This window comes from Atractosteus spatula, chromosome 7, assembly GCF_055471065.1.
Source record: "Atractosteus spatula isolate fAtrSpa1 chromosome 7, fAtrSpa1.hap1, whole genome shotgun sequence".
Classification (NCBI taxonomy): domain Eukaryota; kingdom Metazoa; phylum Chordata; class Actinopteri; order Semionotiformes; family Lepisosteidae; genus Atractosteus; species Atractosteus spatula.
The window spans coordinates 9,742,265-9,767,788 of NC_142712.1; the positions used below are offsets into that span (position 1 = coordinate 9,742,265).

The following is a 25,524-nucleotide window of genomic DNA, read 5'->3' on the forward strand; positions in this document are numbered from 1 at the left end:
AAACGCAACGTTTTGGCATTACATTTAGCATATACAGAATTTATGGATATGGATCAGCATTTCAAAGCTGACACCTTGGGTTGACACCCGAAGAAGGCTCCACAACCAAAACATAGTTTCCTTTCTTCTCTTTTCAGCATGGAATAAACCTTTACTAGTTAGTTTGAAGGATGGCACCTCTTTAGGCACATATGTCCCCAACTATCATACTGTGGTAATTGTCAGCTTTGAAATCCTTATCCATATCCATAAATACTGTATATGCTAAATGTAAAATGTTATGTTAAATAATTTTAAAGCACCCTTGGACTAGCTCTGAGAACCGATATCCTTCATGCTTAATGCGATGGACAGATCTTTCAAACTCGGGTTGTTTCAACAACAACAACCTGGTAGTCAGGGTTACACCTGTGGAGGCTGCTGCAGTCTGTTTTTGTGTGTGCGCATGGGGTGATTCGGTCTCAAGGTCGCTTGGAGATACAACACCAAGAAAAGCAAAAGGCACAGCCGTGAAAAGGTTAAGAAATACAAATGTCTTAAACACTAATCTCACTAGGGTGAGATTTCAACACTACTCCCATTAAAGTATAATAAGGTTACAGGATCCAGAGGTGAATCGGAAATGTACTGGACTCATCACTCTGTTTATCTCCCCGATAGCAGCTGATAATGGCGAGTGTACTGTAAAATCATCCAGGTGGAGCTACACATTGGTGGTGGTGGAGGAGAGTCCCCATTACCTGTAAAGCGCTTTGAATGGAGTGTCCAAAAAAGCGATATATAAATTTAAGGATTATAGTAATAATAATAACAATAATAATAATAATAATAACAACAACAACAACAACAACAATAATAATAATAATACTATTATTATTATTATTATTATTATTATTATTAAGCAGTCTTATCAGCGCTGAAGAAAAACATGGCGGAGCTGTCTCTGCTATTCCAACTTCAACAGAACAAGGGGCGGAACTATTGGGTGTTGTGTCTTGGGTAATTAAGGTACAAAGTCTCAGTGACAGTGACAAGACAAGTCCTCATCGATGGTAACTGTATACCCTGCTGAAGCGGAATCTACATTGTGTACAACGGTTTAGCAGAACATATTGTAAATGCCCGCTGAATTTGAGTTTCTTATTTCGAAACCAGTGTTAAAAATTGAGTAGCACAATACGTGTTACTTAAACACTCTGTGCCATTTTCATTATATTTAGCCGTTACTATTTTGTGGCGGGTTGAGATTAGCGCATCCCTAGAGCAAATAAATGAACCAAAGGAAAAATGAATCTTGTAAAACGGAAGCCATTTTTCCATGCCAGCCGAACACGTGGACTAGACAACAGGAAGTTTACGTAACTACAAACATGCTCTTAGCAACAGCCCTGGCTGGCAAAAACCATAGTAAAAGTTTTTTTTTTTAATCAATCGCTTCTTTGAAATACCTACCGTGCCGATGCCGCTAGAGGGTAAGAATGTATTTGTTTAGCTGTCTATAAAAGATGCTATTTTTTAAAATTTCGCACACGTACTCTCTGTGTGTGATGTTTTCTGAACAAGATCTTAACTGAATAAAACAAATGAACTAGTCTCTAGAGACCTCTTGTTTATTGTCGAAACTGTAATGGTTACCTAGGTTAAGTCTGTCATTTTTGTTATGTGTACGTTTTTTTTTGTGAACGTGGCTAAGGGTGCTGTATTAGCGTTGTGTCAGTGATAAATTTAATTTCTTCGTTAGGTGAATAGTAAAACGATGTCAGTAAAATATAACTGGATCCTCCCCCCCCCCCCCCCCCCCCATTTCACCCTGACGTCCTTGTACATTTAAAGTTAAAGCATTCAGAAATTTGAAAACGAATATTTAGAATATGTGGAACCCCAAACGCATGTGATGTGTTTTGAGCTTTCAGAATGTATTCAAAACATCTTGGAATTTATCCTTCATAGTTGATTTATGGTTTACTTATCCGCACGAAACCAGTCAGTACAAGAAGGTCCACATTTAAGCCATTTTCTGTTTGACCCACCTTGGTGCTTTGTGCAAAGGCTGCCTTCCCCCTCACAGACTTCTCTGCTGTCTTGTTCCTCAGTGTGGAAGAAGAGGGCCTTGGCCACCGTGCACGAGGCGGTGAAGGCAGGAGACGTGGACCAGCTGGCAATGATGGTGAAGAATGGAGCCAGTGTTAATGAAGTGGACCTGGAGCACAAATTCACCCCTCTCCACTGGGCTTCACTTACAGGGAGTCTAGAGGTTGCAGACTTTCCTTTTCCTAGTGGCTTGAGCATAACTCTTTGTAGAAGGGGACCTGCATTAACCCCCCCCCCCAGCATTATGGTTAGAACACAGTAGATGCAACAAGGGTAGTTTTCCATAATCTGTTGCATTGTTCTTAACTGAGACCAGCTCAGCTTTTATTTAAGTCAACTGTGTGCATGAAATACGGGACTGATGGAATGTCCTTCAATGTTTAATCCTCACTTTCTGGATAATGGCCGCCAGGTGTGAAGCTAAAAGAGATCATCCAGTATAGATGCCTAAGCGTGGATTTTTAAAATCTCGATTTCATGTTCTTCTCAGTGACCCCAGTGAATAAGAATTGGAAAACGTGCCATGTTTCTGTTGTTCAACATCCGTTTTGCTCCCATTCCAAGTGCCTGCACTGGCTGCTGTGGCATGGTGCCGATACATCAGATACAACTCCTCAAGGCTGGACACCTGCCCATTTAGCCGCAATGAGGGGCCGAGACGCTTGCATGCAGGTAACGCAGTTGTTGTTGTTTTTCAAAGCTCTGGCAGTGTTTTGAGAAGAGAATGAAACTCCATTGAAGAATATGTGTCACCTCCGATCATTTAGGCTCTGATTACGAATGGTGCCGTTGTGTCGTCTCGAGATGACAGAGGCTGCAGTGCAGTGCACCTGGCTGCCGCTCATGGACATTCGCAGACCCTGCAGAATATCCTGCGCAGCGGAGCGGTCTGTCTCCTTTGTTCCTTTGTTCCTTTGTCCACACATACTCATTCTAGTGTCTCTATTTGCAGTATCAGCACGTTTCCACTGGGCATTTTATATGCAAGAAAAAAAGAGCTTAATTTTACAAAAGGGACACAAAACCTGAAAAACTGATAAAAGAAAGCAGAGTGATTGCCTAAAGATTAAATGCATTAAAGGTTCATTGTGTCATTGGATGTCTAAGACCAACTTTCTTTTTGCCATTAAAATGAAAATAGTATACAGTGCAAGTTGTAAAGGAAAAAGTCGAGGTGAATTATATCCTGAACACTAAAAATTAGAAATGTAACAATATTTCAGCTGCAGAGCCTTCTTCAAGTGTATTTTCTGATTCTGCAGGATTGCAACAGTGCTGATAAGAATGACTGGAGGCCAGCACACTATGCTGCTTTCCATGGAAGACTAGGCTGTTTGCAGTTTCTTCTTAAATGGGGAGCCAGTGTGGATGATGTTGATAACAATGGAAACACACCAGGTATAATGAGAAAGGAGATCATAATCTCCATTGATAAGAACATAAGAATGTTCACGAAAAGAGGAGGCCATCATTTTATTTCTTTTCTTTTTGTTTTCGTTGATAGAAGGATAGATTTTTCTATAAAATCTAAATATGACTCCTGACTAGCTTTTTGTCCAGTTTCCTTTTGGAACCATCTTATCTACTTCCCATTCTGCCTTTTTGCACATGTAAGTGAAAGTTGGCAGCTGTTTTTCCCTAATCAGAGCTTATCAGTGTGACATACTGTAGCTAACTTGGACAAGTGACATCGAACTAAATCAAACTAAACTGGAAGAGTTTTCATGTCTAAATTTCTCAGTACTGGGTAGTTCAATTAGTTGTTTCTTGCATATATTATATATTTAAACAATTAAAAATATTTTTTATTGGATCTAACATAACTTTCTTCCAATTATCTAAGTCTAAAAACCTTAAAATGAAATTCAGGATAATAAAATAGTCATATTCTTTAGACCATTACAACTGCATCCAAGCACCTTAAAAATGTAATAGGTCACCTAGGATACCCATACTGTATGTTGTACTTCATTTACAGTTCAATTACAAAAAGTGCTGGTGAGGAGTTCTCTCTTGATAGCCAAAGTCAGTTTTACTGCAATGAAAATAGAAATGCTAGGGAAGACCTGCTTGTGTGAAAAGAAGTGTTTAAGACAGACCACTGTTGCTGCAAAACTCATGTATTTTTCAAACTTTCTTGTAGCTCACTTAGCGGCGTCGGAAGGACATCTGCATTGTCTTAAATTCCTGGTTTCCCAGGGTGTAAGTTTAACTCATACGCTGGGAGCCAGAAATGACCAAGGAGAAACACCCAAAGATCTAGCTAAGAGGTTCTACAAGCAGGCAGTGCAACAGTACATTGATGCCGTGGAAAATGAAAGGGACTTCCCTGGAGAGCAGGAAGGTATGTGGTACTTTTAAGTGAACACTTAATAATATTATTATTATTAATAATAATAATAATAATAACAATAATTGCTTACACTTATATAGCGCTTTTCTGGACACTCCACTCAAAGCACTTTACAGGTAATGGGGACTCCCCTCCACCACCACCAGTGTGCAGCCCCACGTGTAGGTTCATGTGCAGTTTATTTTGTTCCTTTAGGGCGGCTTCTTTAAATAATTCAGGGTTGCTTTGAAAGTTGAATTCAGAGTAGTTTTTATTTCTCCTTAGACTTGGCGTTCCCGGCACATGTTGCGGCACTCCGAGGGGACCTGGACACCCTTCGGAAGCTGGTGGAATCCGGAATTATAAACCTCAATGAGCGAGACAACAAGGGGTGCACTCCCCTACACAAAGGTCTGCAAGAAGAGTTAATGAGAGCTCAGAGGCACGGTTTAGCTTGTTAGCTGTCCTTATGTTTCATGTTTCAACCAGTAAAAAACTTGAAACATGGAATTTGAAGTATTTGTGGGTTTCTGGAAACAATTAAAAAGTCTTGTGAGCTTACTTATGGAAAAGAAACTATTGTTTTGTGCAGATTCTATCTAAAATAGAAGTCAAAACACTCTGGAGTGTTAAGCAGCTGTTTCAATCACTGCTCTGTAATTACTTTACTATTTTGTACTAATCGCTATGATTAACCTGAACTGAAATCTTAAACCCATTGTTTCGGACAAATATTAATGTATTATTGTGCTTGGATATGCAAAGGAAGTTCTTGCTTTACCAAACAATATCTAATGAAACTGAGGATAGTTCTTTATGAACAGCAGTTAAGAGTTTACTGTGATAGCATGCGTCTGTTTTATATGTGCATCACTGTTATTGTACATTTGGTCACTACAGAAGTAGTGGATTCTGAAGCTACTGTGCAAGTGAAATGCAGCTGGAAGCATTCTTTGGGCTGAACAAGAAATCTGTTTTACAAAGGACACACCAAGGCACCTACTAATACTGGTATATGTGTGGGTTGCTTTAAGACATACATAAGGCTGTGTAAACATGAAGTAAATTCATTTGTGAAGGTGCTTATTTGTTTGTGTATCCATGTTATTTAAAGACTCCTTGTCATTGAGGTCAACTACTGTAAATATTACAAGTACTTTTCCTCTATGCACAGGAAGCAAGGTTCGTTCTGTGTGAAAATGTGCAGTAACAAATCTCGCTTCTTAATTTGCAGCGGCTGGTCAGGGCCATCTGAACTGCTTGCAGTGGCTTCTAGAGATGGGTGCTGATTACCATATCACAAACGTTGCAGGTGAAACGCCAAAAGACATTGCAAAGAGGTATTTTTTATTCCTTCTCTATGTAATATACAATAGAGAAAGCACAGTTTTTTTAGTTACAGCACTTGTCTGTTATTTCCTGAATCTTTGGAAGTAGTTTCTAGCTTGGGTTGCAAACAGCTCTTTTAAAGTAGGTATTTACTGAAAAATGTTTTTGTTACTTATTGAAACGCATTGCATGTTTCCATTTGTTGTATGTACTGTAGAATCCTTAAATAAAAACTGATGCACCACTAATCTGTTTTAAATAACCTTCTCTTGAAAAGACATTGGAAAATAAGCATATAATACAGAAATACGATAAAAAAGTAGCGGTCCTTCCATCTTCATGGTCCAACAGGTTTGCCCAGCTGGCAGCAGTGAAGCTCCTGGGAGGGGAGACTCTAAGTGAAGACTCGGATGAGGAGCTGAACAGCACGGATCCCTCGTTTTTCGACAGACATGGTGTTGAAGGAAGCACAGACAACTTCGAAGACGTAAACTTAAGCACCACTCAGAAGAAGGAAGGCAGAAGTAAGTCTAGAGCTCATACATAAATTAAACATTTTACTCTAGGGACTTTGGATATTATTCTTTTAGTTAAAGCTGTATGAAACTCCAGAAAGCTCACAGTTGTCTTCTGAAATGGTTTCATTGCTTCATGCTTTCATAATTTGCTTCACTTTGGTGTGTGTACCAGTGCGAGCATACAGAAAGATTGAGGAATTTGAACGTCTGCTGGAAATAGCGAAAAGTAACTACAGGCAGCTGGGAGGAATACTTGAGGAAGACAGAAGCAAAAGGAAAGAAGAAAAAGAAGCAGAAAGGTAACAGAGGCTTCAGGTGACACACTGTACATTTCAGGATCATTTCTCATTGCATTTTGCATCACCTCACAAAAGAATGCAGATCGCTGAGAATGAGTTGGTAGACTTAAAGTTACTAACTTTAATGGAACAGATGTAATGTATAAGCAGAGTTGCAGAAAGTTTCTTTCAAACAGTAATCCATTATAGTTACAAGTTAATTTGTATAAGAAATTAGTTTTTAAAGCTAACAATTCGCATGTAAAGATACTGCATAAAGTAATACATTACATAACAAAAGTAATTGTTCTCACTCCTGTAGTAATTTCAAAAAGTAATTCCACAAATCGGTATCTTGAAACTATAATGGATTAATTTATAAAAATTGCTTTCCTTAATGTACTTGTAATGTTATATATAGTTGCACGACACAATGATTACTCATCCTTTGTGTTTTTTCTGTCCTTACACATACATTTTCTTTTTGGTTGCTGACTCCAAATTGAAGTCTGTTCTTTTGCTCCATTTTCCCACACTATCACAGAAATATAGCCTGCTACAGCTTACTGGTTACTTGTGAATACTACCCAATTATTCTTATTCTTATTAAAAATACAATCCTTTTAGTATCACTAAAAATATTCCATATCCATTATTTTTCTGAAATAGGTTTTCCTTGAAAAAAATCTCAGTTTGGAACATTTTAGAATTGAACTAGTCTCAATTCTTCCTTGAATTCCTCAATTCAACTTCCCAAGAAATATGCTTCCAGAAAGAAATACTTAGCTTGAGGGTTTTGTTATTATTTAATAATTCAAATATGAGCTAACCATTTGCAGAAATACTGTTATTGTCCATAAAAAAAGGATTTGTCCGCCTTTTCCAGAACTATTGAGGAGCTGAAGGCCCAGCTGGAATACGAGCGAGTCCGCAGGGAGAAGCTGGAATGCCAGCTGGATGACTACAGGGCAGAGATAGGGCACCTCAAAATGCGCCTGCATGACATCCAAGCAACAGCAGTGAGATTTCATTGTGTTATCAGCTCTTGCCGGTTCAAGAGTTTCTTCCATACTGTTGCACCCAGGAAACCTAGTAAAGATCTTGCTGATGTGTAAAGTTCAAGGAGAACCCCAAAATGGGTCATCAAAAATCTGACACTTTATAGGACACATCAAGTTTGGGTGGTGACTGGACGCAATTACTTTTAGGCAGTACTGCGACACTGGAATTAACTAAAATTATTTTTATTAATTGGAAAACAATGTTTGATGTTAAACAGTATTATGATCTTAATTACAGATCTTAAAAAAAACAGGCACAGGTTCTGATAATTCAGTTTAGATATAAATTTTAGACTATAACATTCAATCTTACTTTGGCCTAATGTTAATGGTCTCAAGATATGTAAATGTGATTTAATTTTAAGCCATTTTGTAGACTAAATTATGACTTTTTAAAATCAATTGATGTCAATATAGTTACAGCGTTGAGTGGTTAGCTCCAGTATATTACAGCCTACAAGGGGACTGCATTTAATACTTTGCAAAATGTCTGAAGTATATAACACAACAGAATATAATTAATGTTAATTATGATTATTTGATGTACTACAATGTAAAATGTATTACTGTTTGAGCCCAATGATTTTGTCAGTCGTGATTCATGTGTACCAGATCCAGATAATTACAATTAAGTAAATGTTTTGTGCTTTTTAATGAAATCCAAAAGATTAAGTCAATTGTGTCTTTTTCTTTCCACAGGAAGAAAAGTCTCTGGAACCAATTAAAGAGAAAAAGAAATTAAAGAAACCCAGGAAGAATGAAGCAGGAGGGGTGTTAGTGAGAAGAATCCCAGAAAAGTAATTGTTTGATCTAATGCAACAATGAGCATACACATTATTTATTGACAGCAGGCAAACTGTTTAAAATACAGAGCTTTCTTGGCACTATTTGGTATACAAAGGAATGATATTGTAGTTTCCATTCAAAACACTGATCAATGTTTAATCTTGAAATAAGGTCTTAATAAAAAATAGTAAGCAACAGTTCTTCAGTGACAATTGTATGGCAAATGTCTTAGATCTGTTTTCACTGACAAATGTACCATATATATTGAAAGTGGGCAAACTAGACACGCAAATGTAGCCACTTTAGCAACTATGTTACCGTAAGTGCACTTGACTTGTTTCTGAAATACAATATATCAGCAACAGCAGCAAAAACAAACTTCAGAACAGAGTGAGATACTGTCCTGTTATGTAAAAAGTAAAAAGGTGTCTAAGAAGACAATTACTTCCTGCAGGTACATACTCATTACACTGCTCCAGAACTGTATCTCAGTGCTGTATTAGCACAATGTTTTGTGGCACAGCCACTGTAAATACAGCACTTTCACATCTGTTGGATCTTCTGAATTGTAGACAACTGAAGTGCCGTTATACTTTATTAAACTGTACATATTTTGTTTTCTCACTTCCAAAGACGGTAAAAGCCTAAAGCTATTGCCAGGCAGGAGAAGACAGAAGCTACAAAATAGGGAAGAAAAAAAAAGCAGAAAGAATTTATGTTAAGCTTAATGCAATTTGTCAACTTGCATCTTAATCAACATCATTTATGTACTATACACAAAACGTTAAGTACAATCAAGTAAAGGCAGACAAGAGTAACATTGTTCTCCTCGATAAATGTCTATGACTGTATGTGCTATGGAAAGAATATGCACAGGGCACCATTAAATGGTAAGATAAAAGGAAAGCTTATGATACAAGTATTTCTTTGCATTTATATAGTGATTTTCAAATAGACAGGTTTACCTCCCTGTTAATATGAGCAGTGCCATGGGATCATTCTTTAACAGAACGGCCAGGACCTTGAACTAATGTCTAATACAAAGAATGGAACCTCCTAAAGCACAGTGATCCCTGGACCACTGGGATATTGTGGATTCGAGATGCTGATCCAGTGAGAAAAGTGCCCGATTTTCATTAGAGGTCTCCCATCCCAGTACTATCCAGGCCCATCCTTGCTTAGCTTCTGAGATCCAATACGATTAGGCTACATATAAGGAATAAAACAGTTCTAAACAAAATGTAATTAATTTTCTACATCACCTACCTGCAAGGTAGCGTATAGTATCCAGCTTTAGAGATTCTAGCAGAGTTTTCAACGAAGCCACTTCTATGTCAATTTTTTTTGTTGCTTCCATTGTGCTACGGTCTACATCAGCATTCTATGTTCATAAGAAAAATAAAACCAAAATGTATCTTTGTTTGTGATTCCCAGTCACTCTTCATCTCTAAGGAATATTCCCAATTTCCTTACGTTTCCAGTACAATCACTGTAACCTACAAACCATTACTTCTCCAAACTATTTTACTTTGCAAATAATTAAAACGTATTATGCTGTTGTAATGGACATGTTAAGAGTATGTGCTAGCTGTATATCTACATGTGTTAAATTTAAAAAGGTTTCTAATTCTTTTTAAATAAGTACAGTATTAGTTTCACATTTTGCACTTAAAACTGTCATTCCTGAATAAGCCTTTAAGCTAGTATACTGTGTGAGCCTATATATGATGCAGATAACACATAAAGAATAGCTGAAAATGTCAAACCTTTTTGTGAAATTCTGTTGTGACTTCCATAAGTTTCTTCTCCTGTTCTGTAAACTGTAAACAGGGAAGTAGGGGAAAAGCTTGTCAAATCATCACTCCATGATGTACAAATGCAGAACAGAGCCCTGCCCTCTTTCTCAGCTGAAGACACGGTGCCATCACTACACAATTCACACACTTTTACATGGATGTACAGTAACACCTACTGTTACCACCATGCTGTACAACCTTGAAAGAGACTCACATTAGGCCAGACCATCATAAAACACTCACAACATCTCATGAAAGGTGCAAACAAAAACTGCTCACCTCCTAAATCCTGCTGCCCAGTACTGCTTGAATACATCTTTTAGTACTTTTTAAATACAACACAGAGGAATAGGATAATTTGTTCAGCAGATATGTGGTAGTATTTTCATACTTTTGTACTCCTTTACATTATGCTTCTAGTACTACTCCAGACGATACAAGCTTATAGGTGTAAAGAAACAAGCATGTGCCATGCCTCTACTCCAACTAACAATGTTATCGATAACAATAACAATATTGATAGCATCAAAGGTTTTTTATTACACAGAAACATTAGAAATTTGAATGCACGGGTCATAGATATTACCATGTCAGTTACTCTGCTTCTTTCCAAATTAATATCCAGTTTGGCATCTGCTCTGATTTTCCGGCTTTCTTCCTTCAAAAAAAGTGCAATAGTTAAATCAGTGTTTGCAACTTAAGCACCTTCATACAAACTTTAAGTTACCATTGTTACCACTTACCATTAGTAGCTGTTTAACCTGCTCCAATTCAGTTTTCATTTTCTGTAAAACAAGTTTTGGTTCACACTGTTAACTGAATAGTGGCATTCTTTCATATTTTAAAACACAAACATCTGAACAATGCACACAGTAAGATTAAGCCTTATTTAATTTGAGATGGTGGTACTTGACTGAATGAATGGAATTAGACTGAAACGTTTCATAAGTCCACTTCCCATTATCAGTATTATTGTAATGTTAGAAAAAGAAAAAAAAAACATTACCTAAGAATAAAGACCAAGTGTTACTTAAACATCTGCATTAAACCTCAGAGTATTAAAACATCATGTGAAAATGACTGTTCCAATTATAGACTTGCTGCACATAGCTTACTGTCATACCTCATTCTCAGCCCTTAGGTTTCTAAATTCACTTTTTTCCAAAATAACCATGTCTTTTCTGATTGAATCCAGGTGAGCCATTATTTGCTGAAGAGCAATCTCCTAAAAAAAGGAAAGTATTTGTGTCATTGCTCTCCTACTGCTTAGACATTTTAGATCTGCATAGGCAATTATAGTTATGGACATCTATAGTTTCATATACAGTAGGTAGGTTTTCTTTTTAAAAATTTTCACTTCATTGCACAGTACAAAGATTCTCTTTTATGGTATGAAAGAGAAGTATTCTCAAAACAGAACATTATGTGAAGTTGTAAATGTCCATGTGAAGGTACCACTCATTCTAACTGATGATAAAATAATCCATTTTAAAATCAGGAAAATTTTAGGATGCAGTATAAATGCAGGGATCTCAATTCTTCGGGGATAAAGAGTGTTCTATTTTTTGTTTCTAGGAAATACACAATACAGTTGATTACTCAAAACACTTGTCTAAACATGAATAAAATATACAGTTATCTATAGCACTCTTCAGAGCCTGGTTAGAAGTACTAAAATTATGTAGTTAAATCGTTAAACCAATCATGTAACCGAGAGTGTGGCTGGAAGAAAAAACAAGAGACACAGAATTCCAGAAACTGAGTTTGAGACCCCTGATTCTGAATTTAATCTGGACCTGCCACCAAATTTTTAATAGAAAATCAATAACCAACATGTACTGTATGTAAGAGCAGCATGTAAAGAAGGAAGACAATACAGATGTCAGATATTCAGTTATTTACCTGATGTGCCCCAGTCACCATGTCTCTGTACACTATGTCCATATTGGCAGTTGTTAGTGTTACAAGCGCCGTGACAATAATTTCTGCTTGTTCTTTTCCAAAGCCTATATGAAAGGCAAAACATGGAATAATATACATTTGGTTAAAAAAAAGATTATTTAAAGAATCAAGTAGTTGCCAACAAAAAATCCCATAACACTTTCAAGTAAAATCCTAACAGAGAAGTCTACAAACACATCAAGATGGGGGGGAAAATACTCATGTAAATTACACTTATTATTGTACTTATTGCACTTAACTCTTTTAGTGCACCCCTCACTGTACTGATTGTATTGTATGTATTGTATTATTATATAATACGTTACACTGTGGCTGTGTTGTCTGTGTTAAGCTGCTGTTGCACTGCAATTTCCCTCACGGGATCAATAACGTATCTAAAGCAACTCTTACCGCTGGCTTGCAGATCTCTCACCAGGGCATGTGTGTCAAATGTCAATTTCCTCTGCTCAAGAGGTGTTAGCTCCACTCTTCTCATGTCATAAGTTTTTTGAGCTGCTCCTGCATGAAACCCTGAGACAAAGGTAAACGACGAAGAAAATGAGGATTACATTTGTCTTTATTGAAAGTCCTGCGAGTCCAGAAAATGCTCGTATGAATGCATGTTCTGTACTGAAAAGCTAACAAACGACCAATCTCACTTTGCATGTTGACATTATGATGTAAGGTTACGGAACAGTAGCAGTATTAAACCAAGACTTGTGAAATCTCCTCCAGCCATAACCGTGTTTTCTTTGGCAGTAAAAATGAACTCGATTGAATGATATTACTTTCTGAAGACGATCTTGTATTCAAGAGTTTTTCAGGATTATGAAAAGTTGGTCGGCTGTCTGCGACTGGGCAATCATTTCTGGTGCAGGATAACAAACATACTTAAAAACAAGGATTCATCTCCTAAAATGAATCGGAATGGACAAGTGCTGCACCCGAAGCTCTGAAACTGCACCGTGTTTAATATAACCTACCTTTCGCCGTAGTGGGTAAACGTTGCAGACAAAGGGCTCGACTTGGCTTCCTCAGCACAGATAGAAAAGTTTTGCAATGTCTGCAATTCATGATGCTTGATATATGTCGTGGATCCTCTTCTCGCTTAAATAAAAAAAAGTTTTAATCATAAATTAATTAAAAGTAGTATATATATTCATGTCCTAAGTAAGAAGTCAATTTATGCTTCGGTTTATATGCCGTGAAAATTGCTGGTCATACCCTGCAGGTTTCTCAATACTTGTATTATCCGGGCATTTTTGGAATATTTTTCGCGTCACTGTACGACAACAATTACGTACCGCCCAGCGAGCTGGGGACGCTGTGGAAAGATCTGTTTCAGTGGTCTAGTGCGCAAAAACATTTCGTGGGCTTCGTATTATAGGGGATGCTGATTTCATTGTAGGAAATGCGTACAGTATATCTGCATTATAGTAAAAAAAAACATTCCAGAAAAGATGGCACCTGAACGCTGTGACTCTTCCCCCCGCATAGAATAAACCTTTACTTGTTCCCATTTAGAATTAAAAATCGGTTTAAAAATTGTTTGTAGGCTGTTTCACACCTTTCTAATGGCACGGTACTGGTATGCTTTCTGGCAACTAGCGTTTGGTAACACCGGAAACCTGACAAGGTCAAAAACTACCAAACTTAACAAAAATAACGCCTCCTTTAATTAGGTCAAAGTTTCTGTTTACCCGCTCCAAGATGACAAAATAAAACCGTTTCTATAGGTTTCGGAGCTTTCCAGTAATGACAGCATAGAAGACCCTCATTTAAAAAACAACAACCATACCCAATGGGATGTTAAAATTATTTTAAAACAGTGCCCTTGAGGCGCCACAGTGATAGGCACCTATCCCCTTTATGACTTCTGGCCATCTGATAAGGTTATTTAATGCAGTCCATTAAGAATGTAGTTCTTTCGCCAGAGAAGCAAGTTTAACTTTAAGCAAAACGTTGAGACGGGACTTCAATTCCCAGTAAACACAGCGGTTTGTCTACTCCACACACCCAACAATGTTTGTATGATTTCTGTGGGATTGCGCGACTGCTAGAACGATCGGATTCTTGCAAATAGATTACGCGAAGGAGAATTCGTGTTTAAGATTTGGAAGCTCGTAATTTCGAAAATTACCATAGTTTTTCACGTCTTCGCCTCTCTGACGCGCCTTTTCATATTTTTAATAGCATTATTTTGGTTTCTACATCACAAAAGTAGGTATAATATTACAAGTTGACGCCGATAAAAGATGTTGCGATGTTAGCGGGCATAAGGTTTTGGATTATTCTGAGCACTTTGGAAAAAATTGTAGGGCTCAGATTTGTAAACTGTTTTCTTGTTTTTTGTTAACCCGATTTCCTTGCTGTGTCAGAAATAACCCTTCTTCCGCTTTTATACACTTTTTACACTTCTGTGGTTCTCTAATTTCTTTATTTGTTCCAATGTGCCAGGTTCCGTTGCTTGCTAATCATGTCTGACCTTGTGACTCTCAATGTGGGAGGAAGACTGTACACTACCTCTCTGGCCACCTTAACTCGGTTTCCCGACTCCGTGCTGGGTGCGATGTTCAAGGGCACGTTCCCAGTCAGAAAGGACCAGCAGGGCCATTTCTTCATTGACCGGGATGGCAAAACCTTCCGTCACATCCTCAACTTTCTCAGGTCCTCGCACCTCGACCTCCCAGATGATTACAAAGAGATGAAGCTCCTGAGACGCGAGGCGGGGTTCTACCAGATTCAGCCTCTGGTGGAAGTGTTGCATGAGAGGGAGGCTGAGGACTTGGCATCAGAGAAGAATGCCATGCTGAACATCAGCCTGGATCAGAAAATGCAGGCAGTTCACCTCTCTGGACCAGATGCGCCCCAGGCCTACAGCCTCGGTTCTTCGAGTATAGACGTCTTCTCAGCCAACATCTTTTGCACCTCAGGTGCGTTCCTGAGCAGCCTGGGTATTCAGATCTGCTACTTCTTCAACGGCAACCTTTCCCCTGTGTGTGGCGAAGGCGAAGGTCAGAATCGGCTGGCGCTGCAGTGGGTGGGTGCTGTAGAGGGCCTCCCGGAGGAAGAGTACACCCTGCAGAATTTGAAAAGGCTCTGGGTTTTTAACAAGCAAGTTAACAGCCTCCGGGCCTTTGTGGAAGAGGTTCTGAAAATAACCATGAACCAAGGCTTCTGCATGGACTCCTCTCACCCCAGCTCCCACGATTTCATGAACACCAAGACTGTCCGGTTGATTCGCTACAGGTGCTCATGAGGACGCGCAGTAAGAATAGTAGCTCACAGTAGCTCACTGATCGGAGGATCACACCCAGCCATTTTATACAAATGGGGTGAATCTAAATTAATGCTTTTTTGAGAATATGAATTTCATATTATTGTGCATGCAGTCTGATGTATTGCCTGTTCTTAGAAAAATCTTTTATTTTCTATCAAAATTAACTTTATTCCACCAAAAAAACCATCTCACGATAAATACACACTCTCACAAATGATCAGACTTACATATAACAAACTTAGAAAACTCTGTTCACCAAGAATTTGTGAGATCATTAACAGCACTGCCTCACAGCTCCAAGGGGTTTGATCTGGGTGTGATTGAAGGCCTGTCAAGCTTATTAACTATGAACTGGCTTCATCAGTCTGCTCTCCTCCCCACTGATAGCTGATGTGTGGTGAGCATTCTGGCGCACTATGGCTGCCGTCGCATCATCCAGGTGGGGCTGCACAGTGATGGTAGTGGAGGGGAGTCCCCATTACCTGTAAAGCGCTTTGAGTGTAAGCAATTATTAATTATTATTTTTATGGTGGGGAATGGATTATAAGAAAATTAAGATTTGCAAAGAATGAGAACATGTATTTAATTGTACCTGTTATAAGTATATCATACTGCATTTTAATTAATACTACTAAAATATACATGTTGTACAAATGCCATTCAGAATTGTTTGTATTAAGTGTAAGAACTGTTTACGTGTTAATTGTATTAAAGTTATTGTAACAAATTGGCTGTTTCAGAAACTGTTGACCCTGCAGGCTGTGAAAACAGAGATAGCAGAACCACATCTGGGGGCAGCTTCAGAACAGAACATATGGCGTGATAATGCACAACAGCAAGTGCATGATATAGTTACAGAACCAAGTCATGAGGTCTTTGAATATGTCTGCTATATGATGCACTACGGTCCTTGTGCCTCTTTTTAGTGTGCCTTTATTTATGGTGAAATTTCTTCCCAAAACAGTATTAAAATTTAAGAAAAGGACCGTAACGTTTCTCAAATTGAAGATAATACATTTTTTATTTAATGGTGTCTAAAAACTGCTCGTATTGTAAGAGAAAATAGGATGGTTTCGTGAATGCATGATTTCACACATTGGCAATAAGACCTGAAACCTTTGTTGTGCGTGGATACACGACAAGAATTCCAGACATACTGTGTACTACTAAGACAATTGTTTTACACACAGCAAAAACAATGCCCTATTCAGTTTCTGCCATTTGTATAGGGTTGCTTGTTTCCAGTTGTCCCCTCTGGTTCATGGTTCCCTGGTCACCCAGAAGAAGACAGCATATTACATGACAGAAAAATTGTGGATAGTTGCTAGTTTAAAACTACCTAATTTTGTAGTCCTACAGTATGAAACACGTAACTACCAACTTTTGATCTGCAGTTAGTAACGAGCAGTTTGTGCTTGTGCTTAGAAGCATGTGTATGTTTGATGTTGCTCAAAAGGGCCCATAAAATTCTGACACTTTTCAAAATCAAGCATTCACAAATTTATAATCTAATTAACTTGATCCGGTTAATTGCAGAGCAGTGGTGTAAAAAGCCGCTCATTAGGAGGTAGCGACTAATATGTAGATTCCTAGCTCCACCTACTCCTTTGCTATATGTTCACGTCTCTGCGTGGTGAAGTCAGAGGAGGTAGGTTAATTTGCATTTTACGTCCCATGATGCTCTGCAAGACTTACCAGACTTAATTAACATTGTTTCGTTTTTAGGATGGTTTTTGTATTCATATCAATGAAGAAAGGTGTTTAATATTAATGTTGTGTGTGTTTTAATACTCGTGGTATTAAATAAAGTTTAAAGTTTGTGACCCATTATAACACCGTAAGACGTGCGCATTGTGTTTGCTATGGGGTGGGTAGACTGGGGGAACGGTAGGTTAGCTTTGCGCAGTGGCAGTATCGTAGCCTATGAGGTTTATCCGAGGCGCGATTATTGCTAGTTGAAAACTTTACCCAATACCCCGCTTGTACTGGCTTGAAATATAGCTAGTGCCGGCAATTTTTGACAGTCTCTTCGGAGACTGAAAATTTTGGTATAAAAACAGAACTGAGCACTGATACTTCAACCATATCAAATAGTCGACGACTTAATCGTGCTGATTAGTTTTATGTTATCGCAGACTTAAAAGGTTATTGAGCTTCGAGAGTGGTATTGTGTAATAAATAATGGATGTACGAATACGTGTTGGTGGGGGCAGGACTATTTCCATAATCCGAAATCGGTTTAGCAGTTATTTAATTAAATATCCAGAATAACAAACCACTCTGGATTTGCGAAAGCACGGAGGGTTCAGAGATGGGGTGCGCAGTTCGTCGACGGCGCCATCACGCCGACCGGGATTATTTTGCGGTTGCACACAAAGTTTGTTTCAGGAACTGTCATGGCGGCGCCCATGGGTGAGAGCTGGAGCTGGTTTCTGACTTTAGCAGCGGGGATTTCTCTTTTGAAGGGTCTGCTTATTAATACTTAGTAAGTTCCACCGGTTTACGTGAGCTGCGTTTTTCATCTTACCCGGGAATGTCGAGTTTTCGAAACGACAATACTGGTCATGCCGTTTCGATAGATTATGTTTTGATAGCTCAAGACGCAGCTCATTCGTGGTCTTCATTCATTCTTGACCATGTCAAAATCCAGCCCATGATCCAAGAAGACATAAGCGCTCGTGTATTTTGAATATTTAAAACCTTCTGTACAAATAACGTGTAGATTCGTTTCGAAGGTTTTGGTTGAAAGCGAATCAACGAGAACTGACACCAGAAGATTTACATGTAAAACTTAATAAATTGCTTTTAAAAACCTTATCGCATTCATTTTCGTTTCAAATGTGTTGTAGGAGCATTAAACGATTTGTTTATTTTTACAGCCATTCTACAGATTTTGAAGTTCACAGAAACTGGCTTGCTATTACACACAGTTTACCTCTGTCCTTATGGTACTATGAAGTAAGTATTTTTGCTGAACTGATCTGGTTGTCATTGTTCAGAAATGTATCACCCATAGTCCGTGCGCAGGTTCAGAAGGGATTAGCGCCTGTTACAGCTTTAATCAGTGGACAATAAGAAAAAATAGAATCGCCCGCCTTTATATAATTCTGCCTTTGAATTCCAAACCATCCCAAAATACTTTGCACGATTTCATCCGCTGATGTGTAGCTCAGTCTTAAATATAGACGGCATTTTTAACTTTATGTGGAAACATCTGTGAATTCATTTATGACACTGCATTGCAATTATAAATATACACATTTACTTTTACATACAAAAAATGAGATTAAGAGACAGTAAAAAAAAAGTTAACCAGATAACCCTTTGTTCCTGTTTTATTTTTCTTCTTCAAGGACACTTCAGAATGGACTTTGGATTATCCTCCGTTGTTTGCTTGGTTTGAATTTGGCCTTTCCCACATTGCAAAGTTTTTCGATAAAGAAATGCTGGTTGTCCAGAATTTGAATTATGCCAGTTCTGCCACCATTATTTTTCAACGCCTGTCTGTCATCTTTACTGACATTGTCTTCATTTATGCAGTGAAGGAGTAAGTATATTTACTTTTTCACATTTTAAATATGTTTTGAATGTATTTTCTTGGTGTAGAGCGTAGATCAGAGTGTTCATTGGTCTACAGAATATAATAAACATGAATAGGCCTGGGTGACTGTGTTTTACCATAGTTGTTATGAGTACAAGATAACCATCACATGCTGTGACTCGTCCATGGAAATGTAGAGTAGGTGTTTAATCAAATTGCTAGGAGAATAACCGTTAAGAGGTCAGTGGAGAATTAAATTGAGTTGATCGTATGGTTTGAAACAGAAGAATTGTGCCTTTTTGGCAGTTAACTGGAGTTGCTTTCTTTCCCTCCACAGGTGGTGCCAGTGTGTGAGAGGGATCAAAGGGCCCAGAGATCTGTGGGAGAAACCAGGATTTGTCCTGGCAGTGCTACTGCTGTGGAATTTCGGCCTCATTGTTGTTGATCGTATCCTTCAGTTCTAGAACAGCCTGCTGCAAGGAATGTTCATCATCAATACTGTAGATGGGTTTGGGTTCTAGTAGCTAATGTGTCCAAGGATTTCTTGAAAGAAGCCAGGGTAACCCAGGGTAACAGCTTCAGCACTATATCAAGGTAGCTTATTCCAGACTCCCACCTCTATGTGTGTATTTGTGCAAAACATCGTCTCTCAGTTTTTAATGTCATTTCCTGGAAATTCCACCTGTGTCCTCTGGTTTTGTGTTTGGATTGCTTTTGTCAGTGACTTTGAGAATTTTCAATACTTGAATCAGGTCCCCTCATAGCCTTCTCTGTTCAAGACTAAAAAAGTTCAGTTCTTTTAGCCTGTCAATATAAAAGTTTGAGCATGGGAATGTATTTGGTCAGTCTACTCTAAAGGTAACTCAGAGCTGCAAAATCTTTTTTTGTAACATGGAGACCAAATAGTACAATTTGTTCTAAATGAGGTTGCACAATTTTTAACCATGACCAATTAACCCCGATTAATTTATTAACATACCTCAACATTATTTCAGAACACACAGTGATACAATTTTTCTGTGTGCAAATTTATTAAAAGTTTCCATTGATTAGATAATTTAGGTGTCAATCATTTGAACTTTGGATATGACCTAAAGGATTATCATTTACTTAAGAATTACATCAGGGTAAATGATAACGTTTCTACTGGTTTTGTGTTTTGAAAGCAAATATGTTTTTAAATAAGTGGTTATTGTTAAATCCCTAACTTACTGCCAGATATTCATTTCCAGTATAATGGGTTCTTGTTCGGTTTGCTGCTTCTTTCAGTTGCCAGACACTTTCAGGTATGTGGAAAAAAAACATTATATGGTTCTCTTCCTAGATGCCTTTTGTGTTAATACAACTAGAAATATTGTTAATGAATTAAGCCCTGCTTTTTGTGACAGTGATCACAGTCTTTGGATGTGTGCTGGCAGCACCAGGCCCAAACTTCAGACGTAATCTAAATGTATGTTAAATCATTTAGTGTCTGTGACAGTGAAATATCTTCCCAAGTAAAACGCAATAAAAGAAGGGCAGAATTTGTTTTCATTGTTGTGTTTCTAACAGAATAGACACCTGGAGGGAGCTCTGCTGTTTGCTTTGCTTTTGAACTTCAAGCACATTTACCTGTACATTGCACCTGCGTATGGAATCTACTTATTGCGTTCGTTCTGCTTCACACAAAACAATCCAAGTAAGTCTTCTGTATGAATCTTTACAAGTAAGCTCGTTCACATCATTTCAGAATCATTAGCAACATAACATATGTTATGTTAACATATGGTCAGCAGCCATATCACTCTGCAACTCACAACTGGCAGCCCCACTGAAGCTCAGCAGGTGTGAGCCTGGTCAGTACCTGGATGGGAGACCTCCTGGGAAAAACTAAGGTTTGGAAGGTGCTGGAAGAGGTGTTGGTGGAGCCAGCAGGGGACGCTCACCCTGCGGTCCATGTGGGTCCTAATGCCCCAGTATAGTGATGGGGACACTATACTGTAAACGGACACCGTCCTTCGGATGAGATGTAAAACTGAGGTCCTGACTCTCTGTGGTCATTAAAAATCCCAGGGCGTTTCTCGAAAAGAGTAGGGAAAAGAGTAGGGGTGTAACCCTGGCACCCTGTCCAAATTTCCCATTCGCCCTTATCAATCATGGCCTCCTAATAATCCCCATCTATAAATTGGCTTCGTTACTCTGCTCTCCTCCCCACTAATAGCTGATGTGTGGGGAGCGTTCTGGCGCACTATGGCTGCCGTCACATCATCCAGGTGGGGCTGCCCATTGGTGGTGGTGGAGAGGAGTCCCCTTTACCTGTAAAGCGCTTTGAGTGGAGTGGAGTGCTATATAAGTGTAAGCAATTATTATTATAACAGTGATTACTTGAAGGAAGATGCTAAAATAATGGGCAGGTCAACACCATCTTGTCTAAAGTCATCAAGTGTCCACGCTTTCAGAAGCAGTTATAAAATTGTGCAGTTAGAATGAAGAGGATTTTTAACAGAAAATACATTTTCTTGTATATTGCGTATTTATTGTTGTTCTTAATTTCTCTTTATAGATGGATCAGTGAAATGGAGAAGCCTAAGTTTTGCCCGATTAGCTGTTTTGGGAACAATTGTGTGTTCAGTGTTCGCTCTGTCATTCGGTCCATTCATTGCTATGGTAATTATTATTATTATTATTATTAGTAGTAGTAGCTTTGAATCTAAGTGTATGTGTCTAATACTTGTAGAAAATCACATTTAATTTATCAGTGTCAATGTTTGAAATATCATGTCTAAAACATAGATATGTAGCATTAATTTGGATTTCTTTTGATAACTGATTATTTTCCATATTTTCTTAAGAAGTATTACTTGAACTCTGAATGGTTTAGCTCTCAAAAGATTTCTCATGAAAATACCCCAAAAATAAGTTCACTGCCTATAAAAATTAATGTAGTGATTTCTCCAATTTTTTAGACTCATTACTGTAGTGCTTTTGTTGTTGTTAAACACTAGGTGGAGACATTTGTGCAAAAAAGTACAGACTTCTTTGGGTCTAAGGGTGCTTTATATATTGTTGTTGTTTTTTGGTTTAGCTTGTTATTAATAACAGGCTAGTTGATTCCAGTTGTCTTTTCCAGGCACATTTTAAAAATTTCTTTCTGCTCTTAAAGTTAAGTTGGACATATAATCCCCCTTTCATTTTCGGAGGTTCAAAACTCTCCTTGATCAGGTTCTTTTTAGAGCAGATGTGTACTGTAGCTGCTAGTTAAATTACTCATTGCTTGTTAAATTGGTTTCCTTAGTGTATATTTTGTTTAAGAAATACGTTTGCTATGTTACTGTGACCCTGTATTATTGAGAGCTTATTTTAAAATTTTCTTTTATCATCCAAGAAAGAAATTCAAAATTTTGTTTTATGTGTTTCATCAATCTCTTACCATATTTCTTTAAGTTTTTTCATCCACTTCATTTCCTTTTCCGTGGATACTGATGTGTAACACATTTGCTAAATGCATCTTCCAGTAGTATCTGGTGTTCACACTGTTTTACATCCAAACTATACTGATGGGATCCTTTAACCTTAGGAAGAATGGAGAGTAACTCTCTACTGCGTACAGAGTATACTATAGCTGCAGATACAACTTTGAAAGTCCTGTAATTGGTTACTTATACCATTGGTGGTAGACATATATTAGTGGTACAACCCTTTTTTATAGCTGCATTATTTCACTTATGTTGCTAGATTATAGATCATGTCATTTCTAACTCTGCTAAATATGTTGACATGATATAATTTGACACGTTGAAGATAGTGGAATTTTATTTTTTGTTGTCAGGTTTGATAACAGCAGGTTGTCTTTTCTTTTAAGGGTCAGCTGCCTCAAGTGCTTTCTCGGCTCTTTCCCTTCAAGAGAGGACTGTGCCATGCCTACTGGGCACCCAACTTCTGGGCATTGTACAATGTGCTGGACAAAACTCTCTCAGTCCTCGGTACGGCTTTATTTCACTGAACTGCATTGTTACAGAAAGATATGCATTGGAGAGTTCTAAGCAGATGGATTCATTTAAATGTGTACTGTAAAAGGATGGTTTAATGTTTTGTTTTGTTTTCAGAAATGTGTTTGAGAGAGAATTATAATTTTTATAGCTGCTTATATCCCAGTTTGATTTGAAATAAATGACCTTCAGAAACATCACTGGAGATTCCGGGGAGATGTTAAACTTTCACTGCAGCTTTGGGTGATTCTTTTGCCCGTGGCCATGGAATAAAATGTAAAAAAAAAAAGAAATGAATATTATAATAAGACATGGTTGTGTGGCCAAGAAAGGAAGAAACTGTAATGGTGTCTGAGAAAAAAGAAGTGGGAAACGGTCGCTCGCTTATCTAACAAGGTTTTTTGCTTTCAGGTGTGAGATTAAAGCTGTTAGACGTAGACAGACTTCCTAAGGCTTCAATGACAGGGGGGCTGGTCCAGGAATTCCAGCACACTGTCCTTCCAACTGTGACCCCTTTAGTGACCTTGGTGTGCACTCTTTCGTCCATCCTTGTGAGTTACCCCTCTTCTCAAACGGCTTTTTTTTCCCCTTTCTGAAACAACACAAAGCAGGTAGCTCACACATTCGTGTGTGGATAGAGTGTCAACAACGAGAGCAGAAGACTTGGAATGCAAAACGGAGATATTTGAAACCGGTCCAAGGCTGAGTTGTCATACCTGGATTGCTCACATCAGCAGGAATTTGTCAAACGTTGACCTTTACTCTTCTCTCCTTCAAGCCTGCGGTCTTCTGTATTTGGCGTAACCCTCAAGGACCCAGAGGCTTCCTGCGATGCCTGATCATTTCTGCACTGGGATCTTTCATGTTTGGGTGGCATGTTCATGAAAAGGCTATTCTCATGGCCATTCTTCCATTAAGGTAATCTGGCGAATAATTATGGAAGCTGTGTGCCCTCCTCATTATTTAGATATGCCAACATTTATCTGCTTATTTCATTGCAGTTTCTTAGCCGTGGAAAGCAGAAGAGATGCTGGAATATTTGTGATCCTAGCAACCACAGGCCATTTCTCTCTTTTTCCACTTCTGTTCACTGCTCCAGGTATAACTCACGCTCTGTGTCATATTCTTATTCCTGCCAATGCATTCACACAAATGCCACTGAATTTGACTTTTTTATTTTGGATTAAACTTGGGTTATTATTACAATCCCCAATAATGTACATTGAAATCTCATTTTCGGCATTCCAGTAGTGATGACTGTTGCGCTCCTGTTTTGCAGAATTACCCATCAAAATCCTTCTCATGTTGATGTTCACGCTTTACAGTTTGACATCTCTAAAGGTGCTTTTCAGGTAAGTGACTGCTGGTCTTCTACTGCCTCCATTAGGATGTGTGTCTTCCTTTGCCATTTTATTCTTCAAAATATTGAGATTTGCATTGAGAAGGCCATAGATGGAGGTATTGAGAGAGGGTGTTGTTAAGGACCTGTTCATCCCTAGAGACCTGGACAAATAGCTAGAAAATGTGGAACATTTTCAATGATTTAGGCCAGTTATGCTCCATGGGTATTGAGACATGCATTACAGACAACAGAAACCAAAATTCAGAAACAGTCCTGGGTTTTCTGATTAACTGTCACACTTTATGGAAAAGATGTTTTTTTCCTTATGTCTCCCCAGAAGAGAAGGCTGCTTGCTCAACTCTATTGAAGCTGCCTACCTCGCCGGCCTGGTGCCCCTGGAGATATTCTGTGAGCTTGTCTACCCCATGACTGTGTGGAAGCAGAGCCTCCCCTTCATTCCTTTGCTGTTGACTTCTGTGTACTGTGCACTGGGAGTTACTTACTCTTTCATTAGGCTCTACATCTCACTGCTCACCAGGCCAGAGATGGACAAGAGTAAACATCAGTGAAGGATGGAGATGTTACTTAGGGATCTAATCAAGACTGTCAGGTTACATCTGAACTTCGTTTACCAAATGAAGTCAAGTCAGCGTAATGCCGATTTTAAGAGCAGAGACAGTTATGGGTGTCTTGTACAACTGGGGACCAAAAAGATCATTTGTTTCAAAATTTAAAGAATGACAGTTCACAAATCTGGTAAAAATGAGGAGTATGTTCAGGGATGGTGTGTTTTGTCTGTATACATGCTCTGTAATGCCAAAATAAAATGTTTGGTTTTCTATGTTGAATTTGTTTTATTTACATCAGGTCTCACCTCATAATCAAAGGTTACTGAGTGGAAATTAAAGATCGTCTCTGAAATGGTCACCAAATTAATAACAAATACAGAACTGGATCTTGTTAGGTATAGTGTGATAGATACAGTGACAGGCATAAAGAAAACAGGTTCAGATTGATCAATATTCTTTTTACTTCCAATGTGAAATTCATGTACCTTGTAACAGTATATCCTTCTTAAATTAAACATTTAAAAGCAGTACTTTTTTTCTTCTTTATGAAGTTCCAACTCCAGCTAAATTAGATACTTGTACTCAGATCATATATGCTGCCTTTCCTGAACAAACTTACTGTCCATCTAGAGTGTCCATTGCCAGACAGAAAGTGACGCAAAGTAATGTTTTTAAAAAACTACAAATGTTAT

At 38.3% G+C, this 25,524-nt stretch overlaps 4 protein-coding genes and 1 non-coding gene across 7 annotated transcripts; 4 read left to right on the forward strand and 1 right to left on the reverse strand.

Moving 5' to 3' along the window:
- Positions 1 to 1,459: 1,459 nt before the first annotated feature.
- LOC148830386 (ankyrin repeat domain-containing protein 42-like) lies at positions 1,460 to 8,483 on the forward strand. Its single transcript, XM_088922321.1, has 12 exons — positions 1,460 to 1,472; positions 2,094 to 2,254; positions 2,656 to 2,763; positions 2,859 to 2,978; positions 3,354 to 3,489; positions 4,235 to 4,435; positions 4,709 to 4,834; positions 5,658 to 5,763; positions 6,104 to 6,276; positions 6,443 to 6,569; positions 7,435 to 7,567; positions 8,309 to 8,483. The coding sequence occupies exons 1-12, from the start codon at positions 1,460 to 1,462 to the stop codon at positions 8,408 to 8,410; spliced, it is 1,506 nt and encodes a 501-aa protein (XP_088778447.1). The 3' UTR covers positions 8,411 to 8,483.
- ccdc90b (coiled-coil domain containing 90B) lies at positions 8,433 to 13,386 on the reverse strand. 2 transcript variants are annotated; one of them, XM_088920928.1, is made up of 10 exons: positions 13,357 to 13,386; positions 13,116 to 13,239; positions 12,544 to 12,663; positions 12,094 to 12,197; positions 11,315 to 11,416; positions 10,935 to 10,976; positions 10,778 to 10,849; positions 10,162 to 10,215; positions 9,662 to 9,776; positions 8,433 to 9,072 (listed from the first exon to the last, which is right to left on the reverse strand). In XM_088920928.1, exons 2-10 carry the CDS (start codon positions 13,204 to 13,206, stop codon positions 9,017 to 9,019), a joined length of 756 nt encoding a protein of 251 aa, XP_088777054.1. In that variant the 5' UTR covers positions 13,207 to 13,239; positions 13,357 to 13,386; the 3' UTR covers positions 8,433 to 9,016. The 2 variants fall into 2 exon arrangements, with proteins under 2 accessions (XP_088777054.1, XP_088777053.1); XM_088920927.1 differs by having other exon boundaries at positions 13,116 to 13,378.
- A 778-nt stretch (positions 13,387 to 14,164) lies between these two features.
- Positions 14,165 to 16,139, forward strand: LOC148830388 (BTB/POZ domain-containing protein KCTD21-like). The gene is made up of 2 exons (XM_088921378.1): positions 14,165 to 14,352; positions 14,590 to 16,139. Exon 2 carries the CDS (start codon positions 14,609 to 14,611, stop codon positions 15,389 to 15,391), a length of 783 nt encoding a protein of 260 aa, XP_088777504.1. The 5' UTR covers positions 14,165 to 14,352; positions 14,590 to 14,608; the 3' UTR covers positions 15,392 to 16,139.
- Positions 16,140 to 17,306: 1,167 nt separating this feature from the next.
- Positions 17,307 to 17,448, forward strand: LOC148830389 (U4 spliceosomal RNA). Its single transcript, XR_016091362.1, has one exon. It is a non-coding gene; the product is annotated as a U4 spliceosomal RNA (small nuclear RNA).
- A 286-nt stretch (positions 17,449 to 17,734) lies between these two features.
- On the forward strand, positions 17,735 to 25,106 carry alg8 (ALG8 alpha-1,3-glucosyltransferase). Of its 2 annotated transcripts, none has more exons than XM_088921868.1 (13): positions 17,735 to 17,897; positions 18,292 to 18,370; positions 18,766 to 18,959; positions 19,291 to 19,400; positions 20,172 to 20,239; positions 20,505 to 20,631; positions 21,496 to 21,599; positions 22,795 to 22,915; positions 23,333 to 23,472; positions 23,700 to 23,839; positions 23,923 to 24,020; positions 24,201 to 24,273; positions 24,601 to 25,106. In XM_088921868.1, exons 1-13 carry the CDS (start codon positions 17,809 to 17,811, stop codon positions 24,830 to 24,832), a joined length of 1,575 nt encoding a protein of 524 aa, XP_088777994.1. In that variant the 5' UTR covers positions 17,735 to 17,808; the 3' UTR covers positions 24,833 to 25,106. The 2 variants fall into 2 exon arrangements, with proteins under 2 accessions (XP_088777994.1, XP_088777995.1); XM_088921869.1 differs by having other exon boundaries at positions 24,604 to 25,106.
- Positions 25,107 to 25,524: the final 418 nt, after the last annotated feature.